The following is a 19,793-nucleotide window of genomic DNA, read 5'->3' as shown; positions in this document are numbered from 1 at the left end:
AGCCAAATAATTCAGTTTAGGTAAGAACAAATAAATGCTTGAGTAACATTTTGGAGACATAGAAACACTTCCGTTTAACTGATTTTCACAGTGTTCCTATGTCACATAGGGTAGAGTATACAACTAGCTTTTCCCCTGCTAGGTCATCTGGTAATCCTGGTAACTCAATACTGTGCTAAACTGCTATCTATTATGTGCACTGCAATGCTCAGCTGTGTTTCTCACCTGGCAACGCTGCACTCCTACATTCAACAACCACAAACAGCAAAAACAAGCATCAGTGTCTTTGTTATCTATTGCAATTTAGTAATCTCCAAACTGTGATGTGTTTGACATCAGTGCCCTTCCCCCTGATGGCATGAAATTGACCAAATTTAGTTGTTCAGATGATTAGTCCAATAAATTCTGTGGGAAATTACACTAACTTTGGTTTCTTCAAGCATTGAAAAGGAGTACCTGCACTAAGGCAAAAGACACTGTAACCACTGAAAAGCTTTTTCCAGGTTCACTCACCATTACAACCCCATTATCACTATCTGGTTTCACCAGAGGATATATCCTATGGTCCTTATCCTTGCCTGTCAGTTGGACCAAGTACACCAGCATTTCCAAAGGACTCAAGAATTTTGTTTGTAATATATAATATTTAACTGAACGTGTCACTGGAAACTCACTACAAGCCTGAGTAGCAGACACATGAGTAACCCAAGAATCACTTCACTCACCACTTCCAAGAAAGGAAAAAAATAGCTTAGACAAAATCCCACAATAAAACTTTATAAAAAAATCCCGATGCTACTCTGTGTACACATATGCATATTCTTTGCTGTTATTTTGGCAAAAAAGTTACATCAAATACATGGAAATTCTTTTGCTAATGCCAAAAACTTCCCACTGAAACTATGGAACTCTTACTTGATGAAGTACTACATGAAAAATCCAAGATTATGGTTAAAAAAGTTAAAAATTAATGTTTCTTATGCAGTCTTGAAGCTAATCCTGGGTAACAAAAAACGTAATGAAGTGCATCAGAGGTAATACCAAAGCAGGCATGGACCACTGGAAGATAAGATAGCTCCTGATCAGCAACAAAATTCTAACTGCATTACTCCTCCTCAGGGATCTCAGCTCAAATCATTAATGAAGAGAAATTTCTATACAATTTTTTATATTGAATTCTCATCATTTATGCAAATGGTAATACAGGACTGGTCAAACACATCCTAATACAATTAACTGAGCAGTTTTTAAAAAAATGTAAATTACTCCAGAGAAAAAGATAAATAATTTCACATGTTCCCAAAGGTGTCACAAAATATGCAGCAGACACTCTGAACACATCTTGACTTGTGCCAGGAAATAATTCACAAGTATCTTGAAAGACATCAGCAGGTATTATGTATATTATTGATCAAATTTATCATCTAAACACTTCCAGAAAAAGGGAGATTAAAAACCACTAGCTGGATCAGCAAGGATTAATTCAACCATTAAATCTAAAATGTGCAAAGGACAACTGCAAAAAAGACAACTGAAAACTACATACTCAAAATGAAAGAATAGCCAACAAATATTTTTAAAGTGCTATTATCAGGCTAATTATCAATTGATGTATATTAAGGGAATAACTTTCTATGAAGATCCTTAGCCTTTAATCCACTTCTAAAAATATCTTTATTTATATTTCCAGGATCACATCCTGTATACACTCAGTTTCACTGTATCCAATGAATCATTTTATGTAGAGTAAAATGGTGTAGATAATATTTTCTGAAAGAGGCAAAAAAGGATGATCATTCAGAAAACTTTGGTACAGAAAACCACTTTCCTCAAAAAAAATTAATTCATATTGTGTTTCCATATAAAAGACAGCTCATCTTTTCTGCAATGGGATTTCTTAAGACTCTCTCCACATGTAAACAAAACTTCTAAAAGGATTCCTCTCCTTCACAACAGAAGTATGAAAAACTACATTGTACCTATGAATAAAATTCCTTCATTTCTCTCATGAATAAACAAAGAGCTATAAGAAAGCTAGAAATGTGTAATCCCTATGTCTAGATCTGAGACGTTTCCTTGGAAACAATGCAAAAACAGCAGGGAATGTGTAGGCATCCTCTGAACAGTATTTAATGTGAGGGCACTGTTCCTTGTATCTATGGAAGTCTATAAAGGAATGTGAAAAAAGAAATGATTGTTCTATAATAAGTCTTCAGGAAGAGCCAGCAATAGTGGCCTAAAACTACTTATTAATTCACAGTCTTAGCTTGTGAAACTTTCTAAGTAACAAGTTTCGTCTCTGTTGGATATGGGGTTGTTTTTTTTCTTTTCCTTTGTTTTGGAAAAAGGAGCAGTGTACAAAAAGCTTGAATTTATTACAATCACTTGTTTATTAGGGCTTGCTTTCATGCAGAGCATCATTGCTGTTACATTTTAAATATGATTTATATGTGATGTTGTCCAACCTATTTTAAAAAGCCCTCCACATCACCAGTACAACATGAGTATTCTAATATAAAAAAATTCCAACTGGTTTAATTAAGCAACAGGTCTACCAGTTTGGGTTAAATACATGATACAGATTTGTTCTGCAGGAAAAATCACCTAACTGTAAAATGAACCAGAAGCTGTAAACGTTATGAAGACATTCTGATAGCTACCATCCCCACATCCCCACAACAATTCTGCTCTCAATCACCTCATTGGAATTACTATGGTGTAATTACACTGGGGAAGATGATATCAGAATCTGGCCATGTTACTTAGCATTTAACACTTCAGCTACTCTAGACAAAAAGAGAACTTGGCTGTCTCTATGCCATGTTTTATGAATAACACAGAGAGTTTGGTCATTCAGGGCATGAAAATGACTCGAGCAGCTATTGGACATTGACAAACCGGTTTCATTTGGAAATGTGTTTCAAAACCACTAGATGGTTTTCTTTCTTAGCTGAACAAACAAGCCCAGGGCTCAAAACAAAACACTACGAGGAAGGACCGCATTACTAATTCAAACAGTGAAATAAGACCATGTCCATTGACTGCAGTGTGCTCAGGGCAGCAGGGAATGTGGCCTTTCTCCAGGGTTGATGAAGAGCACCAGCTGCCATAGTGTGAATGTCAGCTGGAACATTAAGTTAATAAGGAGACAAGCCCAGTCCTCCATTAAACAAATAGGAGATTTTGTATTTAATAAGATGGGAAGTTGGTTTAGCCCACATGAGGCCACTTTTACTATTGCATCAACATCCTGCCAGAAATTAATTCAGGACAGTACCAATAAACCATGGCCACAGAACACCATGTCCAAATGCATACAAGTTGAAAGGTACTTGCAAATTAAAAGGTACTTTGTTCACCAAAATGTTCAGGTAAATTTGGAACTCTTCTTCTCTTAAATGCATGACAGTGATATCAAGAATTAAGCGTTTGCTAAGAAAGCCAAACAGCTTGCTCAGGCAGGGAGGTCCTAGTCATATACATCCACTTGGGTGTGTTATCAGTCACTGCATAAAGCAGCAGAATGCAGTGAATGCAAGATAACATCTTTCCTTTACAATAAACTTTGATTTGAAATAGACCCTACGAATAAAGAATAGGTTTCAGTAGCATATACATTTCATTTGAAGAAAAAGAAATGGTGATTTCAGCACATAAAAGACAGTCTCCTCACCTTCAGCAGAAGTCTCTCTAACACAATAGTTAATATATGTAATTTTTGAAAGGTACACCAAAAATTGCATGTAGCACATGTGCATATACTACAAAGAACAGTGTCCAGATAGACATTTGCCAGTGGGCATAAATAAAATAACTTAAAAGAGAGCAATGTGGGTACAGGTGCAGACAGATACAAGTCTACATGCTGCATGCTTTTAAGCTGGCTCTATTGCAAGTGAGGTGCTGCCTGGAACTAGTGTTGCGAGGCCTGCTGCTCCTGTCCCTCCACGCCATCATCTGGTCTGGTGATAGCACCATCCTGACATCCACAGCCTCCGAACAGAGCCAGCGCCTTTCCTCCCAGCATGCTCTCAGCACATTTCCACTCTTCCATGCACACATTCCCCTCAGAAGTTAGCAAAATGAAGGCTGAAAGGGGACATGGTTATTCTCTATAACTGAACAGAGAAATAAAAGTATCAAAGGATAAGTGTCAGGAAGAAAAAGGACCTATTCAAGCTAAAGACAATGTTGGCAAGAATAAACATGGGTATAAACTGGCCAAGAAGCAATTCAGGCTAGATATTAGAATCAGACTTAAAGAGAGCCACGGCGATATGGGACAGCCCTCCAGGAGGAGCTGTGAAGACAACAGGATTAAATGAATTTTAAGACAAGGCCTAAGACGGACCTGAAAAGACTCTGTTCTGCCTTCTTTGTTAAGGTTTATGACTATGACTCATTACCATTCTGCATTTCATTCAAATTTCACATGCCCTCTTACACTGCTAAGACAGAAATATGCGTGTCAGAGAATTACATGTTGAAACACAAAGGTTTGCAACCTCTTTCCATAAAATTCCACATCGACAAAGCACAAGTTCCTGCAATTTCATTCTGTTCAAAGCTGGAGGGGACAAGAAACCAGACAGAGCTGGTGTGAGTCCCAGGGTCCAATAAGCACTTTGAAACATATTCACTAAGTAAAGACTTTTAAATGTCTCCAAAAAATGCAGGTGTGCAAATTACTCCTGATACAGACAGGAGTTATGTTTCCAGCATCCCCTCAACCACTGTTAAACAACACCCCCACAAGCATTTTTCAGCTCATAAAAGCTTTATGAGCTGAAAAGTTCCTTCAGGTTTGGTTTTTTTCAGCTGCTAATCCATTACCTTCCAGCAACAGCATCAGCCTTCACCTCTACAATACATAGGAGCTCTGAGAACATAAAAGGGTGTGAGGTGGCAAGTTTTGGATCTTTGCAGTGAAAGACAAACTCCTCTGTCCTATCTAATGCAATAGAAAGCTGCTAATGTGATAACACATCACAGCACAGGGCTATTTTGCTTTCTCACTTTCACAACACGATCATGATCCCAAGGGAATAGCCCCTTGTTCCACTCAAGTAAATGGAGTCCCAAGCTCCTTCCATTATGAAACATGTGCATGGTCCTTTTTGTAGCATAAAAAGGGATGTTTCCCAATGCACAAATATATTTTCCTCATTAATTGGAACACCTGCCCTAGATCTGCCCATGTGCCATAGGCTGTCAGAAAAACCATGCCTTATATCCTTCATTAATTTGTGCACCTGCCTCACACTTGCTCACATGGAAGTATATGGATTGTTTGTACAATACATTTTCTCAATAAAAACTGCTGTATTCTTATACAAATAAGCAGCTTAATCCATTCAGTGGTGTGTTCAGCACTAGAGCACATTTTTCCAGAATATAAGCTAATGAGTTTGACCTTCCACCACTCTCTGAAATTACTTCTGTTTCCATGGGTAAATTTTTTTATCTAAAAGTAACTGAAACTTCCTTTATGGAAGTTTTAATTGATTGCAAGCATGCATTTTAAAAGCTAGGAGTCTAACTATTTACCTCTTGGATGGCATAAGAAAAGAAGTCCTCTAGGAGAAACTTTTTCTGGTCTAATAAATATAAGGGCTTATTGCATTAAAAATTGAAAATATGTGGTATCAGCTTTCATTTATGTATTGTACTACTTCATATTAAAGGGGGTGTGTGTGTCTCAGACAGCCTAAGATCCTTGCCACTATATTTAATTGAATTTAACCCAGTCAACATTCAACGTCTTTCAAGTGCAGCTTGAGTCCACAATAATAATGAAGAATAATATCCCCCACATTCCATACATCCATAACACATTCCATACATCAACAGCACATTCCAGCCAAAGACTTCAAAGTGCTTCAGTGAAGTTGGTGCCAGTTTAGCAAGGGTTTGAGACTGAGAAGAAAGGCTCAAGAAATCCTTCCTGCTTCTCCCTCTACCAGTGCATGGCCACAGGTGAACTCATCAGACGCAGAGCAGCAGTGGGCTGCTCTCACCACACTTCACTGGGAGGTAGGACACCCACTGATCACAAAAGGACTCCTACACTGCAAGGGATATGCTCTGTCCTGCTTGCTGGGAACTGCTAGAAATGTCTACATCTCTCAAAACTCCATTTGTTTGGCATGACCCTTCTCTTCCACAAGGAGTATAAAATATTGCTCATAACTAACAAAGCCTAATAGCACCTCCATGGAGCACTTAAATATTATTATGCTTACGTTACAGATGGTAAATGGAGCTGCAGAGAGTAATATTCAACTGTGTTAGTATAATAGCAGGTTTTTACTGTAATTAAGTGACATGGCTGATAGGAAACAAAACATGGTACCATATTTCCACTGAGCCCTGCTTCACTATTAAACTGTTGCTTCTGGCAAAAGGTGAATAACAAGGAGGTGAAGAAAGATGCAGAAAAAAAAATCTCATAAATATTTCCAACACTTGTGCATACACAAAAAGGAAAATATTATATTTATTTATACACAATGCCATTTATACAGCAAACTTCTCATTATTATTCCTGTTTGAAACAGCTATTATTTGAAGGGCTTTGGTAAGTAAGTTGTCATTTCTTAGGAGGCACTTTTGGACTCTTGACTTGAAAATCATGAAGGCTTTTGCTTATAACCCTCACTGATTATTTTATTTAAAAATGTTAAGCTATATTACCTAGAAAACATGCCAAAGCAAAGGAGGAAAAACCTTTGTTTTATCAGAGTGATGTAATGATGAAAACTGTATTTCTTGTTCCCATTTAGCTGAGAACAAAAAGCCAAAGGTACAGTTTATGTAGTTCCTGTATGACTGCAGATCAATTTTCAAACAAAGAGTGATAGAATAAGAAGTTGAACTACATCCTTGTGAAAGGCACGTTACTAATATTTGCCAAATTCATTCCTCTTCAGCACCTCCTATGTACATTTTCTTCAGCACAAAGAAAATTTTATGGACTGAGGAACAATGTAGTGAAACTGGGCTTGACAGATTTTTTCAGATGCAGTCTTTCACTTTTGGAGAAAGAAAAGAAAACACTAATCTGAATCCTCAGACAGAATAAATCTTTGGCAGCTCTAACTTAACTTGTGGTAAGTAGGTACAGAGTGCTTTTTCTCTGTGGATAGCTAAATGAAGGAATTTCCGCTGTCAGATTCTGAAAACAGAAAAATAAAGAAAACTCCTTTTTGACCTTGCACTAGATACATAACAAATCCCTTTATGTTTAAAGAGAACAGAGACACTGCCATATAGAGAATTTAATATTTCAAGAAAAAGAATTTTTTTTCTATGCTGACAGACTAGATCATTCCTAAAGGCAGAATTTTAAGGATGTATAACTTTAACTCTGCTTATAAAACCCACACATGTATGCATATATATATACCTGGAAAATGCACGCACACCTTTGAAAGTTTGTGAAGATGCAGAAGGTAAATCATGAAGAAAATCTGCCCTAAGGACCTGATCACCCACGTGAAAGCAAGAGTAGCTATGGAGAGCAGCTATGCATTGATCTACTGTCCTTTAGATAATCCAGCCAGCATGAACTAATTCCTAATTTAATGAATCACAATGCCCATGCCATTCCGGAAAAAAGTACAAAATAAGACTCTCCTTGATGTATATGCAGAGAAATCCTGGATCATATACTTTGTGCACTATCTGAAGAAAACACCAAGTTTCCACAGCCTCCCAAACCATCCTACTTCTTTCCACCCACCTGGAACACACAGCTACCCAGCACAACCCCATACGCAATAAACTGTAGTGTAACTCAACAATGTAACAGGCAAAACTAGTTTACTCCTACACAGTCCAGCTATTAATTATTAAGCCGAATTAACCAAATTTCCACAGGTACAAACGTATTTAATATGTAGCTTAACTCTAGTCTTCAGAAATTACCCTTCTGCTCTGACTTACCGGACTTGTCTCATTTAATTGAGACTTCCAAGACACCAGCAATATCTAAAGCTTCAGAGAAAATAATGATACTATACCACAGAAACAAAAGCAGTGTTTAAATGTTAAAATAACAGAACTATTATTTTCTGAAATAGAAGTTTAAGCTACCACTGATATGACTTGTGCAGTTTTACATCTTGTAAATATAAAGTAGGATAATAAGCATAAAGTGAATAAAGACACAAAATCCACTGTATGAAAAGTCCAATAATGATATGGCACATCTCAAGGAAACTACTTCTGCCTTTTGATTTTTGAATTAAACTCTACCAAACACAAACCTGACAAAACCAACCAAAAGTCTTCCATAAATTATGAATTCTGTTGGATAAGTTCTTCAAAGATATGTTATGGCTTCAAAGATGTTATGGCTGAGAACCAATGAGAAAACAGTTTCTTATATAACCATTCAAAAGCATTGCATATAGTTAAGGTAGATAAGACATAAAATGAATTTTTACTGTGTTCCTTCAAAAAATAAATTAATTATAAAATAACTATAAAATAATTATACAGACTGCAACATTGAACCTAATAGATATTTTGAGCTTTATCCTTTTTGTCAGTTCTTTCATGTTTCATTTTAAAAAATAAGGTTTTACCAAGACATCCTAAATAACAGTCCGTTGACACGCTTCTGTAATGGAAAATTGCATAGCCTTCAGCTATTGCATTATGGAGACATATTCATCATAAAACTCAAGAGTTCCTTGCTACTTCAGGAGTTTCTGTTCTGGATACCCATGGAATTGAAGCTACATACACATGTACAGCGCCATCAGCTAAAAAATGTAACAAAACTAAAAATTATGTCAATTTGCAGATGCAAATTAACCTTTTTTAGCTGACTACACTGTACATGGCATTGTTAATTGCTACAGACTAATGGAATGTTAAAATACTCTAGTGCTTCATTTAGGTCTAGTAATGCATGGAATGGAAGCTATGAAATTAAAATGCTTGTTTCACAGATAGCTCAAGTTAAATCAGTGGCTTGACAACATTAAATAAGAAAACTGGACTTTAGCCATCATGACTTTTAAGAGGAAATACAACAGTTTCATATTCATTCTTACATAGAAATTAATCTTACCCCAAACCACACACATACATTTCTGAGAGTTTTTTAATGGATAGAGAAATAGACCTACCAATATTTAGTAAGTTGCTGTCTAGATAAAACTTGTACTTTGCATCTTTCAGTGATCCAAGAAACATCCCCAGTACATTCTAAAGTACACCAGTTTGTTGTAATAAACTGTCCATTCTGATGGACTGCAGGTCTAAAAGGCAAAATCTTACCTGTGTCATTGCCTGTGATTTGAATAACATACAATCTTATGTCATTTCCACTATCAGGGTGTGAAGCAGAAGGAGACACCTCTTGAGGTTGTAAAGCCTCTGTGGCCTCCTTCACTTTGGGTGGTGCAGTAGGTCGTGCAACTGCAGTAGCAGTTGATGCTGTGAAATATTCCTTATCAATTTCTGGTTCTAACATCTTTCCTGTCAGATCATCATCAGCAGTGGCTTTACTGGGAGAAACGGATTCATCAATGATGATGATGTCATTGCTTGTTACCTCTTCTTCTTCCTCAGGAATGATACGTGGTGACTTTTGAGTAACAACAGGTTTGGATGCTGATGTAGGCTGAATTTTGTCTACAGCACTAATGGAAGGTGTTGTTACATCACTGAGAATTGCTGCCTTATCTGTTGCATTAGCTGAAGATACAGCTGGTTTGATATCTTCAGGTTCTTCTGATATTCCTGAACCTTCCAGAGTTTGGCTTGGAGAAGCTCCCAAAGTCAGATGAGTAATGCTTTCCACAGTAGAATGACCTGTTGGCATCATATGGGGGGGCAACACAGATTCCAGGCTCTCTACATCACTGTCTTCTTCCCTGGTGGGGGTTCCTGTGTTTTCGTATGTTTTTGCTTGGGTACCCACTGTTACAGGCATCACTTCAGTGACCTTCTCTTCTTGATCAGTAGCAGTTTCAGGTTTTGGAGTCACTGTGAGATGCAAGGTCCTGGTGCTAGTTTCATCAGGTCCCAGAACTCTTCCATAATCTGTGAGCTTCACTGCAGGCACTAATACTTCGGTTGCTGGATATGTCTCATCATAAGCTGAACCTGTCTCATCCTGTTTTTCCTGAATAGCTGTTTGAGATGATTCAGATCCTGGTGCTGTCTTTTGTTCATGCATTTGGACAGATGTCACAGCTAAGGTAGACTCTGTGGCAGTATCTAGTTCTTTATCTTGATCTTTCGTGAAGAGTTCCTCTGGGAACACGTCACTATCTTTTGCAGTTGTTTCTATTGCTTCTGTTTGAAAGACACCATCAAAAGGAGTCTGATCAGTAACTGGCATATCTCTAGTGACCTCACTCACTACAGTAACTGGAACTAGGGAAGCATCACGTTCTTTCTGTGGAACGGTAGCATCTACCTTTGTTACATCTGTAAATATAATGGATTCCTTTGTCCCTCCAAAGCCAGCTGATGGTGTTCCTTTTCTGTCTTGAACTGTTGCCACTGACTCTTCCTCAGTTGATGTTGCAATACTTGTCTGGCCTTCCTCTGTCACTGTATATTTTGAGACCCCCATTTCAGTAGAGACTTCTTCAGCAGGTGTTGCTACCAATGTGTCAGTAGCCTCTCTTTGTTCAACTTCTGGGGTAGGAATGGACGTTTTCAAAACATACCCTGATGTTTCATCTCCTTCATGTTCAGTTATCTCCATGATTGTGGGCATAGCAGTTGGTAATACGGTAACACCTGAGGAGCTAAAGGACTTTATTGTTGCACCAGTTTCATCCACTGATGTTTTGGATACTGTGACCATTTCCAAATCCAAAGAGCTGCTTGTGTGGGAGACACCTGTAGTATCTTTTCTGTGATCAAAATCAGCTGATACAGCCTCTTCATCACTTTTCGTTTCCACTGGCTCCTTGCTTGTCTCAGTTTCATCTGTAACTGCTGAAACTGGAGCTCCTGGATGCTTTGTATATTCTGTAATTTGCCCTGGAGATGATGTAGGCTCCATTCCAGAGATACCATCTTCTGTATCTAACTCATGTATTCTCTTAGTATGAGATGATTCTTTTGTCATATACCCCTGATGTTTATCTGTTGGCAGCCACATGCCAGAAACTGGAGGAGCCTGTGTGAACTTCTCACTTGCAGAACATCCCTCAGATTCTGCTGTAACACAAGTAGGAATGACGGTTATGGCATGAGGGATCTTAACATCCATTGTTCTCATTTCTGGCTCCTTTGTTTTTTCTTGCTCCTCTAAAACGGCTGATCCTTCTGTTTGCTGAGATGAGTGGATAACAGATGTGGTGCCTTCTCCGAAGTTTTGCAGGGAAACAGTAATTGCTGAGAGAGTGACGGCCTCAGATCCTGTTTGATTAACAGTTGATACAGAAAAGGATACAGGTATTCCAGATGATACTGTAGGCTGCACATCTCTCAGGTCCTCTCTGCTTCCTTCAGCTGATGCCTCATTATCAAACACCATTGTAGAACTAAATTTAACAAATGGAGTTGACTCATCTGCTGTAGAAAACTGTCCACTGGTTACTGCATGCTCATCTACAAGTGTCTCTGACGCAGCAGGCACATCTGATTCTGGGACACTACCAGTAGCCATGCCAGAAACTCTATCAGGCATAACAGTGTACATGCTCTCTCTGCCCTCCCCCTCTGTAGTAAGATCATACTGATCAGTGAACAAAGCTTTAGGGATTACAACAGTTGTAAGTTTCTTGTCAGATTTCGCCTCCATTGACTTTTTTGTGGGTTCTTTTGTTGAGTGTGCACCAAGATACATATTATCTTTTGTTAGTGAAACTGAAGTCCCTGTCCTGGGAAACTCTCTCCGAGAAGTTGATAACAAGCTATCTGTAGCTGTCATCATAGGACCCACTTCTATTTGTTCAGTCTGATTATCAGCATCATGTTTTTGTGTATCTCCTGTTTCAGTATCTTCCCATGAACCAGTGGAAATCTTAGCTACAGCTGTGCTATCCTGAAAAATTATAGAGGTCAAGAAAGCGTCCTCAATGCTTTCAGACCTACCTTGTTCCTCGGGCAATTCTGCTTCAGAGTAAGTGTGCTCCAGTTCCAAAGCTGCAGATGTGCTCTCTGTTAACCTAGGTGAAACACCATATTCAGTCCTTCCGAGTGTATCGTAAGTGCTTATTTCGCCATCTGTGACAGTCTGAGGTAGAAGGGTGGTTAACTTAATGTTCTCCATAAGCACCTCCATTTCCCTTTTTTCCTCAGCCACATCAGTAGTCATTTCTGTATATTCTTCAGTCTCTAGGGTTGTTTCCTCCAAAGCAGGGACCTCTGTTTTGGTGACAGCCACTTCAGTAGTTGAAGTCTCAAAAACAGGAGGTTTAAGGGTAACTTTAGCAGATGACGATTTCACACTGTCAGTTTTCAGGGATGTAATCAGCTTAACAGTTGTAGGCTCTGATATGATTTTTTTACCTTAAAAAAGAAAAAAAATGTTAAGGAATCATTCAGTCAGAATACAAACAAATGTTACTTTAATGCAGTTTGAATGTTCCCAACAAAAACTAAATGCTACACTGAGAAACAAGTAGAAAGGTCAAAGGCTTTAGATAGCTGTTTAGCGTACAACAGAGCTTTGAATGACATAAGGTAACACATTATAAAGCTACAGAATATCTAACTTAAAGTCAGATGAAACAAGAAGAGTAGCAGTATTCTTCATATTCATTGTTTATATAATTATCCCTAGAAGTCCTCATATCACACAAGTACCCATCAGACAGCTAAGTACTGATCAGGGAATATAAAAGTTTATTTCATGATGTCATGAATGAGTGGTACTGCAAACCTGTGGGTTTTCTTCAAAGCTTACTGTAGCATACAACTCAAATGTATAAAGGGAGTGAAATACCACTTTAGTTTATTTTCAGCACATAATTACAAATTGCAAAAAGGAATCCTCACTGGAGTGACAGCATGCTTAAGCAACAGGAACAAACACGCCATCAGAAAGTACTGTTTTTTAATGCCACAAGAGCTGCTGTGTTACATTTAAATTATACTGACAGAAATTTATTATGGGGAAAGGTGAGAACAGTAAACCATAAGATCATAAACTTAATACTATAATGATGTTGATCTTTGGAAAACACTTCAAAGATATGCATCTGAAACTCCTTCACACACAAGAGTGCTTCTATGGGAATGTTGAACATAAAAAGACAGAGTGTTGAACCCTCTGAATGATGGAAAGAGTAAGGGGGTAGCTATCCTAGATTCACAAGAGACACAAAGAAAGGTCTTTCCAGTGAACCAAACTGTGATGTTTAAAAAAATCTCGCTGCCTTATGCCTTGTCCATTCCTTCCACCCCAGATTTCCATGCTATCTGAAGAAGAAATGTGTGTCAACAACTATGACACTGTGTAGTCTGGTATTGGATTTTAAACTCCTGAAAAAGGTGGTTTGTGCTCAGAAAACAGGAGTTACTCAGGAAAAGCTCAAGATTGAAACATCGTCCCTTTTGCCAGTTCTTCCAGGTCGGTAATCTTCAGAAAAGCAACAGGAACAGACAGGTGAAAGATGTGAATGTCTTAAATCAGTGCTGCTAATTACTGTGACAGACAGTCAAAAGCCTTATATGGATACAAGTAAAGAGCTAAATATGGTCCTTTAAATTACACCAGGCATATGAAGAATGCATTAAACAGACTGTGTATATGAGGACTAACTGCTTACCAGACAGACAAAACTACACATATACCTTCTTGCAAAAGAAAATATTGCTCAACTTCCAATACAGCAAAGAAGTCTATTCCCCTAACATGCAGAAATCAAAGCAGTTACAGTATTTTACACGAAAGGCTAAAGGCTAAAGGCTCATTACTATAGCTGTGAGTTAATAAAAGAGATCAGGAAACTTTACTCAATGTAAGGTAGGAATATCTTACAGATAAGGGGAAAAAGTGAGTTCTGAGATTAAAATTTTTAATGCCTGGCATATAGGGATGAAGATGTTCTAGATGATGGTGCAGCCTCTGCCTAAATCAGGGCTTGCAGGAGCTAATAGTATGAGCAAAGAAGAGGAAGAAAATAAGTGAAAAATTTAGAAAGACTCAACTCAGTCACATATTTGTACAATGACAATTTATACTCAAGCATACACAGTGTATGTGCACAAATCAGTTCTTTTCACGCACCCATGTCTAATTAGGTACGGCTTTGATATTTGTAGATATGAATTCCACATACGTAAGTTAGGGTCACACAAATATTTGTCTAGTTTCACACACTGAACTTTGAAAATGTCACCTTTGCAGGAGACCTATTTGATTTACCCTGAAGTAGACAGGCTTGCCAGATGATGGCTACACAGGATTTCTAGAAGAAAGGGCAGATTTACAGAGTAGGGAAATGAGAAAAAAAGAGCTGATATTTCAGCTTTCTTGAATGAGAAGTGAAAGTGAAAAGGAAATTGTGCGGGTAAGAAAATATGACGTTGCTATGTTTAGAAGTTCTGGTGTTCTTTGCCAGCAGAAAAAGGAATGGATTCTTTTCCCTACTGTATGTTAAATCCTTTTGTGGTTTTACAAAGATGACTTAGCTACTTATATACTCTTTTTTTGTAGGTTGAAACATTTCAGTTGAGCAAGACAGAGTAAAGTTCTTGAAAACCCACTAAGCAAAGCACAGCTTTTACACAAGTGATTTTTGTGTTTTGGGGTTCTACAACCTAAAGTGGATATTTACTGCTCTTTTCAATGCCTGTGTGATTCAAGATGGCATTCACATAGTCAAGAATCAACAAATTCTTACAATTTTTTCCCTCTCTGCTTGCATGAGAATCGTTTAAACCACAGTTTTACTTCACAGCTAGGGAGTGAAGAGTGCACACAAGTAAGTTAGCACCGTCCTCCTGAGTGGTAGTTGGTAATTGTTAAATTTCTACTAAAGAATCCACCAATTTGCCTTAACAGCTCTTTTTTACGGCAAAATGGAAAGGAGATAGCATACTCTCATATTCTCCCTTCTAACCATAGGATAAGTTTCCTTAATGCAATTGAGTTTGTTTTGCAGCCAACATCAAGTACTTATTCAGAACCCAATTACCATATTTTAAATGACTACTACTGTTTGAAAGAACATGAAAACATAATACCTTCTAACAAAGCTAGACAAAAATGAAAGCATGAGAATAGATTTTAAAATCTGTGGAAAAAAGGTAACTTTATTTCATCACTGCTGGGAAACTGTTTACACTTACTCACAACCACTTACGTAGCTTCCTAATTTCCAAGAAATGTTTGGAAGTCCCAAAAGTTCATGTATTTATGCCTGAGATGCAGTTATTTGTTGTTCATGACTCATTATCTACTAATTACTTGATAAAATAGCTACACATTTATGAAGTAAACCGGAAAAAAACATTAAGCGTATTTTATTTGCTTGTATTAATAAGTGAATTGATAAATATCAAATTCATATACTGGTATAAGAAAAGCACATATTTTTGAAGAGTTTATCAATAAACACCAAATTTTCTCCTGTGGAAACTGACACAGGGTTACTGGTGTGCAGATAGCTGTTCTGGTTAATATCAACTACAGGACCTCTAAAACTGCTTTGTCATAAATATAAGATTTTTCATAGAGATCATTCAGGTTTGCAGACTTATTTGAGTCGATCAAAAAATGATGCTTCTTCAAGGAGAAATCTATCAATGTCATTTTTTTTTTCTGTGTGAAAATAAAAAAAAAAGAGAAGGTTGCTTTTTCAATAGACTGAACATCAGTTTGAACTGTTGTCCACTCCACCCAGCTGTTTTGCATTACTGTACTCCTTGCATCATGCATGCAACATGCTATCTCCTTTGACCTTCTTCTGATTCAAGACATGAGGCAGATTTTCCTAATAAAATTCATGAACTTATTAGAATCAAGAAAGCAAATTATCTCACCAACAGCTGCTCATATCAAAGACTTTCTTGTCATTTTTTAATCAATTCCTTTTATATTGAACAATCTGCATGAAGTTGATTTTGGATGGAGTATATGACTTCGCAGAGATACTATATTTTTTCACTCTCTGTTTATTTATTTTATGCTTTCACTGTATATCATTTTCTTCTTCTTCCCTCCCACCATTGTTTAAATAAGGATTCAAAATAATGCAGCAATATTAAAACTTAATATATTTTCAAGGAAATCAAACTACACAACTTTAGATGTGGTTTAACTTTGTAATTACCAAGTAAGATTTTTAATGTGTTCTGTGCTGTTTAATAATATTTTCAGGGTATCTGGGTGTACTTTCTGGAGGAGAAAATTCTTATTTTAAAGATTATATATATTATATATAATTTATAGATATGCATTTTCAGCATAACCAGCTCCACAAAAATTTTAACTATGTGTCTAACTTGAACCACTTGAGCAATTTCTCTGCACTCAGAAATATTGTTTGTGCATTTACATTTAGGTGTGTACTTAAGAATCTGGAAGGACATAGACCCTACAGATAGAAAAAGAAATTGTTTTGAGTCATTGCCAACAGCCAAAACAACAAAAATTGTTTTAAGTCAAAAAAACCCGCTGGAAATGGTGAATTCTTTCTGTGAATAACAGCCAAAAGAAATTATTCCAAAACATCAGTTTGACATCTTCCAGCCCATTTAGAGCACGATGCCTAAACAGAGAGGTTGCTTTGCTTAATTTTTACATATTTTTTGTACGTTAATTTGTTTGCTGCTTTGTTAAGTTTGTCCTGTGTGTCTCTCCTTTCCCTGCTACCAACCGTGGCAGAGAGATGGTCTTGAATGCTGCCCTGACTCCAAGAGGTATGCCAGCTAGAGTTTAAATTACTGGCAGAACCTTCCACACTGGACAAGCCTAAGAGTAAGAACAGATTAAAAAAAAAAAATAAAATGGTGCTCTTTGTTACAGACTGAGCCAGAAACCCCTCATTATTACACTGACTTAGTACCCGCTCATTCACTCATTTTAGGAAGCAGAAAGGTGGACAGGGGATGTGGAGTTTTGTTCATTACTTACGAAACATGTGGTAGCATAAGGAGGAATAAAAATCTGATACTGCAGCTACAAGAGTTTCTCTACAACTCCAGGTGTAACTTCCATTTACCTATGCTCTGTTTTGACATCAAAACATGAGCCAAATACAATGAGAAAAATAATGAAAAAATCTAAATGCAGTATCCATTCCCAATTACAAAATATGTGCAATATCAGAGAAAATGAATTGGATTCTTAAAAAAAAAAGAAATTTAAAAGCTATTAGTCTAACTTATTTGTAAGGAAAAACTTAAAAACATAATGAAAGGTCATGCATCCTCTTCACACCATTGCTCAAGGTTCTTTTCTTCCAGCTAACAAAACAGCAGAGGCCGCAGCTCTATTAGCTATGTGAACGCAAACAGTCTTAAGTAAAACCACTTGCTATTTCATAACTTCTGAAGTCAGACGGTTAAAGGCAAAAGGATATGTTATCTCCTGGTTTTCCCACATGCAAGTGTAGTTCTGTGAACAAATTATAACCCGTCAATCTATCCACAAAAGAACAATAGCAAAAAGCATTTCTCTTTCCACATTATTTATAATAAAACTGCCAAAGAGGACAAAAAATCAGCAAGTCTTTTTACTCAGTTCTTCCTAATGAAATCTGTAGCCCAGCACCAAATAAAAGCAGTAATGTTTGCTTCCTGACCGCAAAAACCAATTGAAGAACAACGAGAGCCAAGATTGTCACTCGGGTCAGGAACCAACAGCAAAGTTCTTGCTGCTTTGCTCTCCCCACCTAGTGTGAAACAAGATAAACTACTTGTATGTCCCATGAGTGGTACCCAGTTCCCATGGCAGTAAGCAAAGGTAATAAAGAGCAAAACCAATTTATGTTTCCTGTACTTGAACACCTGAAGGGATGGATCTTTTACTTCTTCACCTTGTTGCTCCTAATCCTGTCCTTGTTACCTGAACCATTCAGTGATCTGGGGGAATGAAAGGAAAATGTCTTCAACTGTGTCCTCTATTCTTTCCTCTTTCCCTCTGTCCAGTGTTTGCACTTAGGGACTATTCTTAAGGAACCCAGTTTTGAATCACTGAGACAAATGCAAGTTCACTTGCTTTGGCAAAAGAAGCATCTCCACCTGAAGCTCCACCTCCTCAGACTCCAAACAGTTGCTCCACATATATCAGTTAGATTGATAAATCAGGTTCTCTCTGTTCATACTTTACACTGCATTTAAGGGTCAAGCTGCACCCAACCACCACCTCCTTCTCAGGGTGAGGTCTATGGCACAGGATTGTCTGAAGCAGATTGAGATCTTCTTGCCATTTTCAGCATGATCTGACTGACTTCTCAAAATTCCTTCGCCATGCAACTGAAGCAGAGTGGAGTAAGAAACATGCTGCAAGCTGTTAGTGTGCACAGCCTCTGTGATGTTTGCTTGTTGCTATAAACCCAGCAGAGAGCTTCAGGGATTTATTCTTCCTACACCTGGTCCAAGATATTACTGGAGATCTCTGCAGCTATGTAGGTCTTGCTAAACTGCATACCTGAAAGAAGCACAGAGATCTAACTTCTTAGCAAAACAATAAAAGCTAGAGAATTGTTATCCAGTGGTAGCTGCCTCAGTAAGGCAGCTTAAGCCTTTTGCATATCTTCACCTTCACAGAGGGGAAAGGAAGCACGACCAGAGCCAACAGCCTTGCATACACTGTGGTCAGTGCCATGACCTTGAGATGCCTGCCTGCCCAAAGGCATTTTACCCGTTCTGATACTGGACTGTGAAATGGTGGAGGACATTGGCTTTATTAAGTTCAGCACTCTATTGTGTTTCATCTAAGATAAACTTTTTTTTTGTTCTTTTTCTTCAGATTGATAATTTTGTTCCACACCCTATGTCCTCAGTATTCCGTGGTCATTCCCAAACTGATCAAAAATCCACAGATCTCCCTTAATACAGTCCCTGACATCAGGCTGGAAATAATTCCCTCATCCAGGAAATAGCTGGGACTTGTAGCTACTGACGGTTGCTGTGGAGAGGGACAGAACTGCCTAGTTATTCAAAGTTTTCCAAACTAAGTCACATGCAGCAAAAGGGAAGACAACATTTCTTCTGCCAGCTTTTGAGCTATGCTTAAAAATCTCATCCATTCTGCTGCTGGACAAGTGAAGCATATTTGATGTTTTCTGAGCCTTAGTCTGCATTTATGGTGGCTCATGCTCTAGGACCTCCCGAAGAAGGGGCTTTTTTCTCTTTCCCTTCTCTGAAGTCCTCCATAGAAGAACACTGCCTGCAAGTCACCTTGCATTACCAAACACCCCTGTCCTAGCAAAACACTCGAACTGACAAGAAACAGAGGGTTTGGTTGGAGAGGTTTTGAGGCAGGAAGGGAAGAGGTTTGCAGAGAGACCTTTATTCTCCACTTTCATCTTACAAAGGTCTGTCTTGATACGTATGAAGGTTTCTGCTTCCTATATTTATTCTATAAAAGTGCACTCTGATTTTGAGCTTTAGATGGATGAAGCATCAAAGAAAGAGGCCCTCAGTCACAAGCAGTGGTTGACTTGGATACACTCTTGATGGGGCTGTACTGAAATCAAAATAATGTGGACTCCATTCATGATGAACACATACAGCAATGCTGTCTCAGAACTGGAATTTTCCAGTCTCCAGCTAGAATGAAATCATAATGCCAAACCAAAGTGGCATAACCAAAGAGAAACAACAAAGGTGCATGAAACAAAGTCAAAATGAAAGAGCAAAGC

At 37.9% G+C, this 19,793-nt stretch overlaps 1 protein-coding gene across 3 annotated transcripts in view; it reads right to left on the bottom strand.

The window, feature by feature from the left end:
* Positions 1–19,793, bottom strand: part of VCAN (versican) — a 113,759-nt gene that overhangs the window by 49,442 nt on the left and 44,524 nt on the right. For all 3 annotated transcript variants that reach the window (XM_075021363.1, XM_075021365.1, XM_075021364.1), the window contains exon 7: positions 9,289–12,486. In XM_075021363.1, coding sequence (XP_074877464.1) covers positions 9,289–12,486 — 3,198 coding nt within the window. The remainder of the gene's footprint in view (positions 1–9,288; positions 12,487–19,793) is intronic.

The sequence above is a fragment of the Buteo buteo genome, chromosome Z, assembly GCF_964188355.1.
Source record: "Buteo buteo chromosome Z, bButBut1.hap1.1, whole genome shotgun sequence".
Lineage (NCBI taxonomy): Eukaryota > Metazoa > Chordata > Aves > Accipitriformes > Accipitridae > Buteo > Buteo buteo.
Note: the sequence above shows the minus strand (reverse complement) of the source record. Positions and strands in the feature narration are given on the sequence as shown.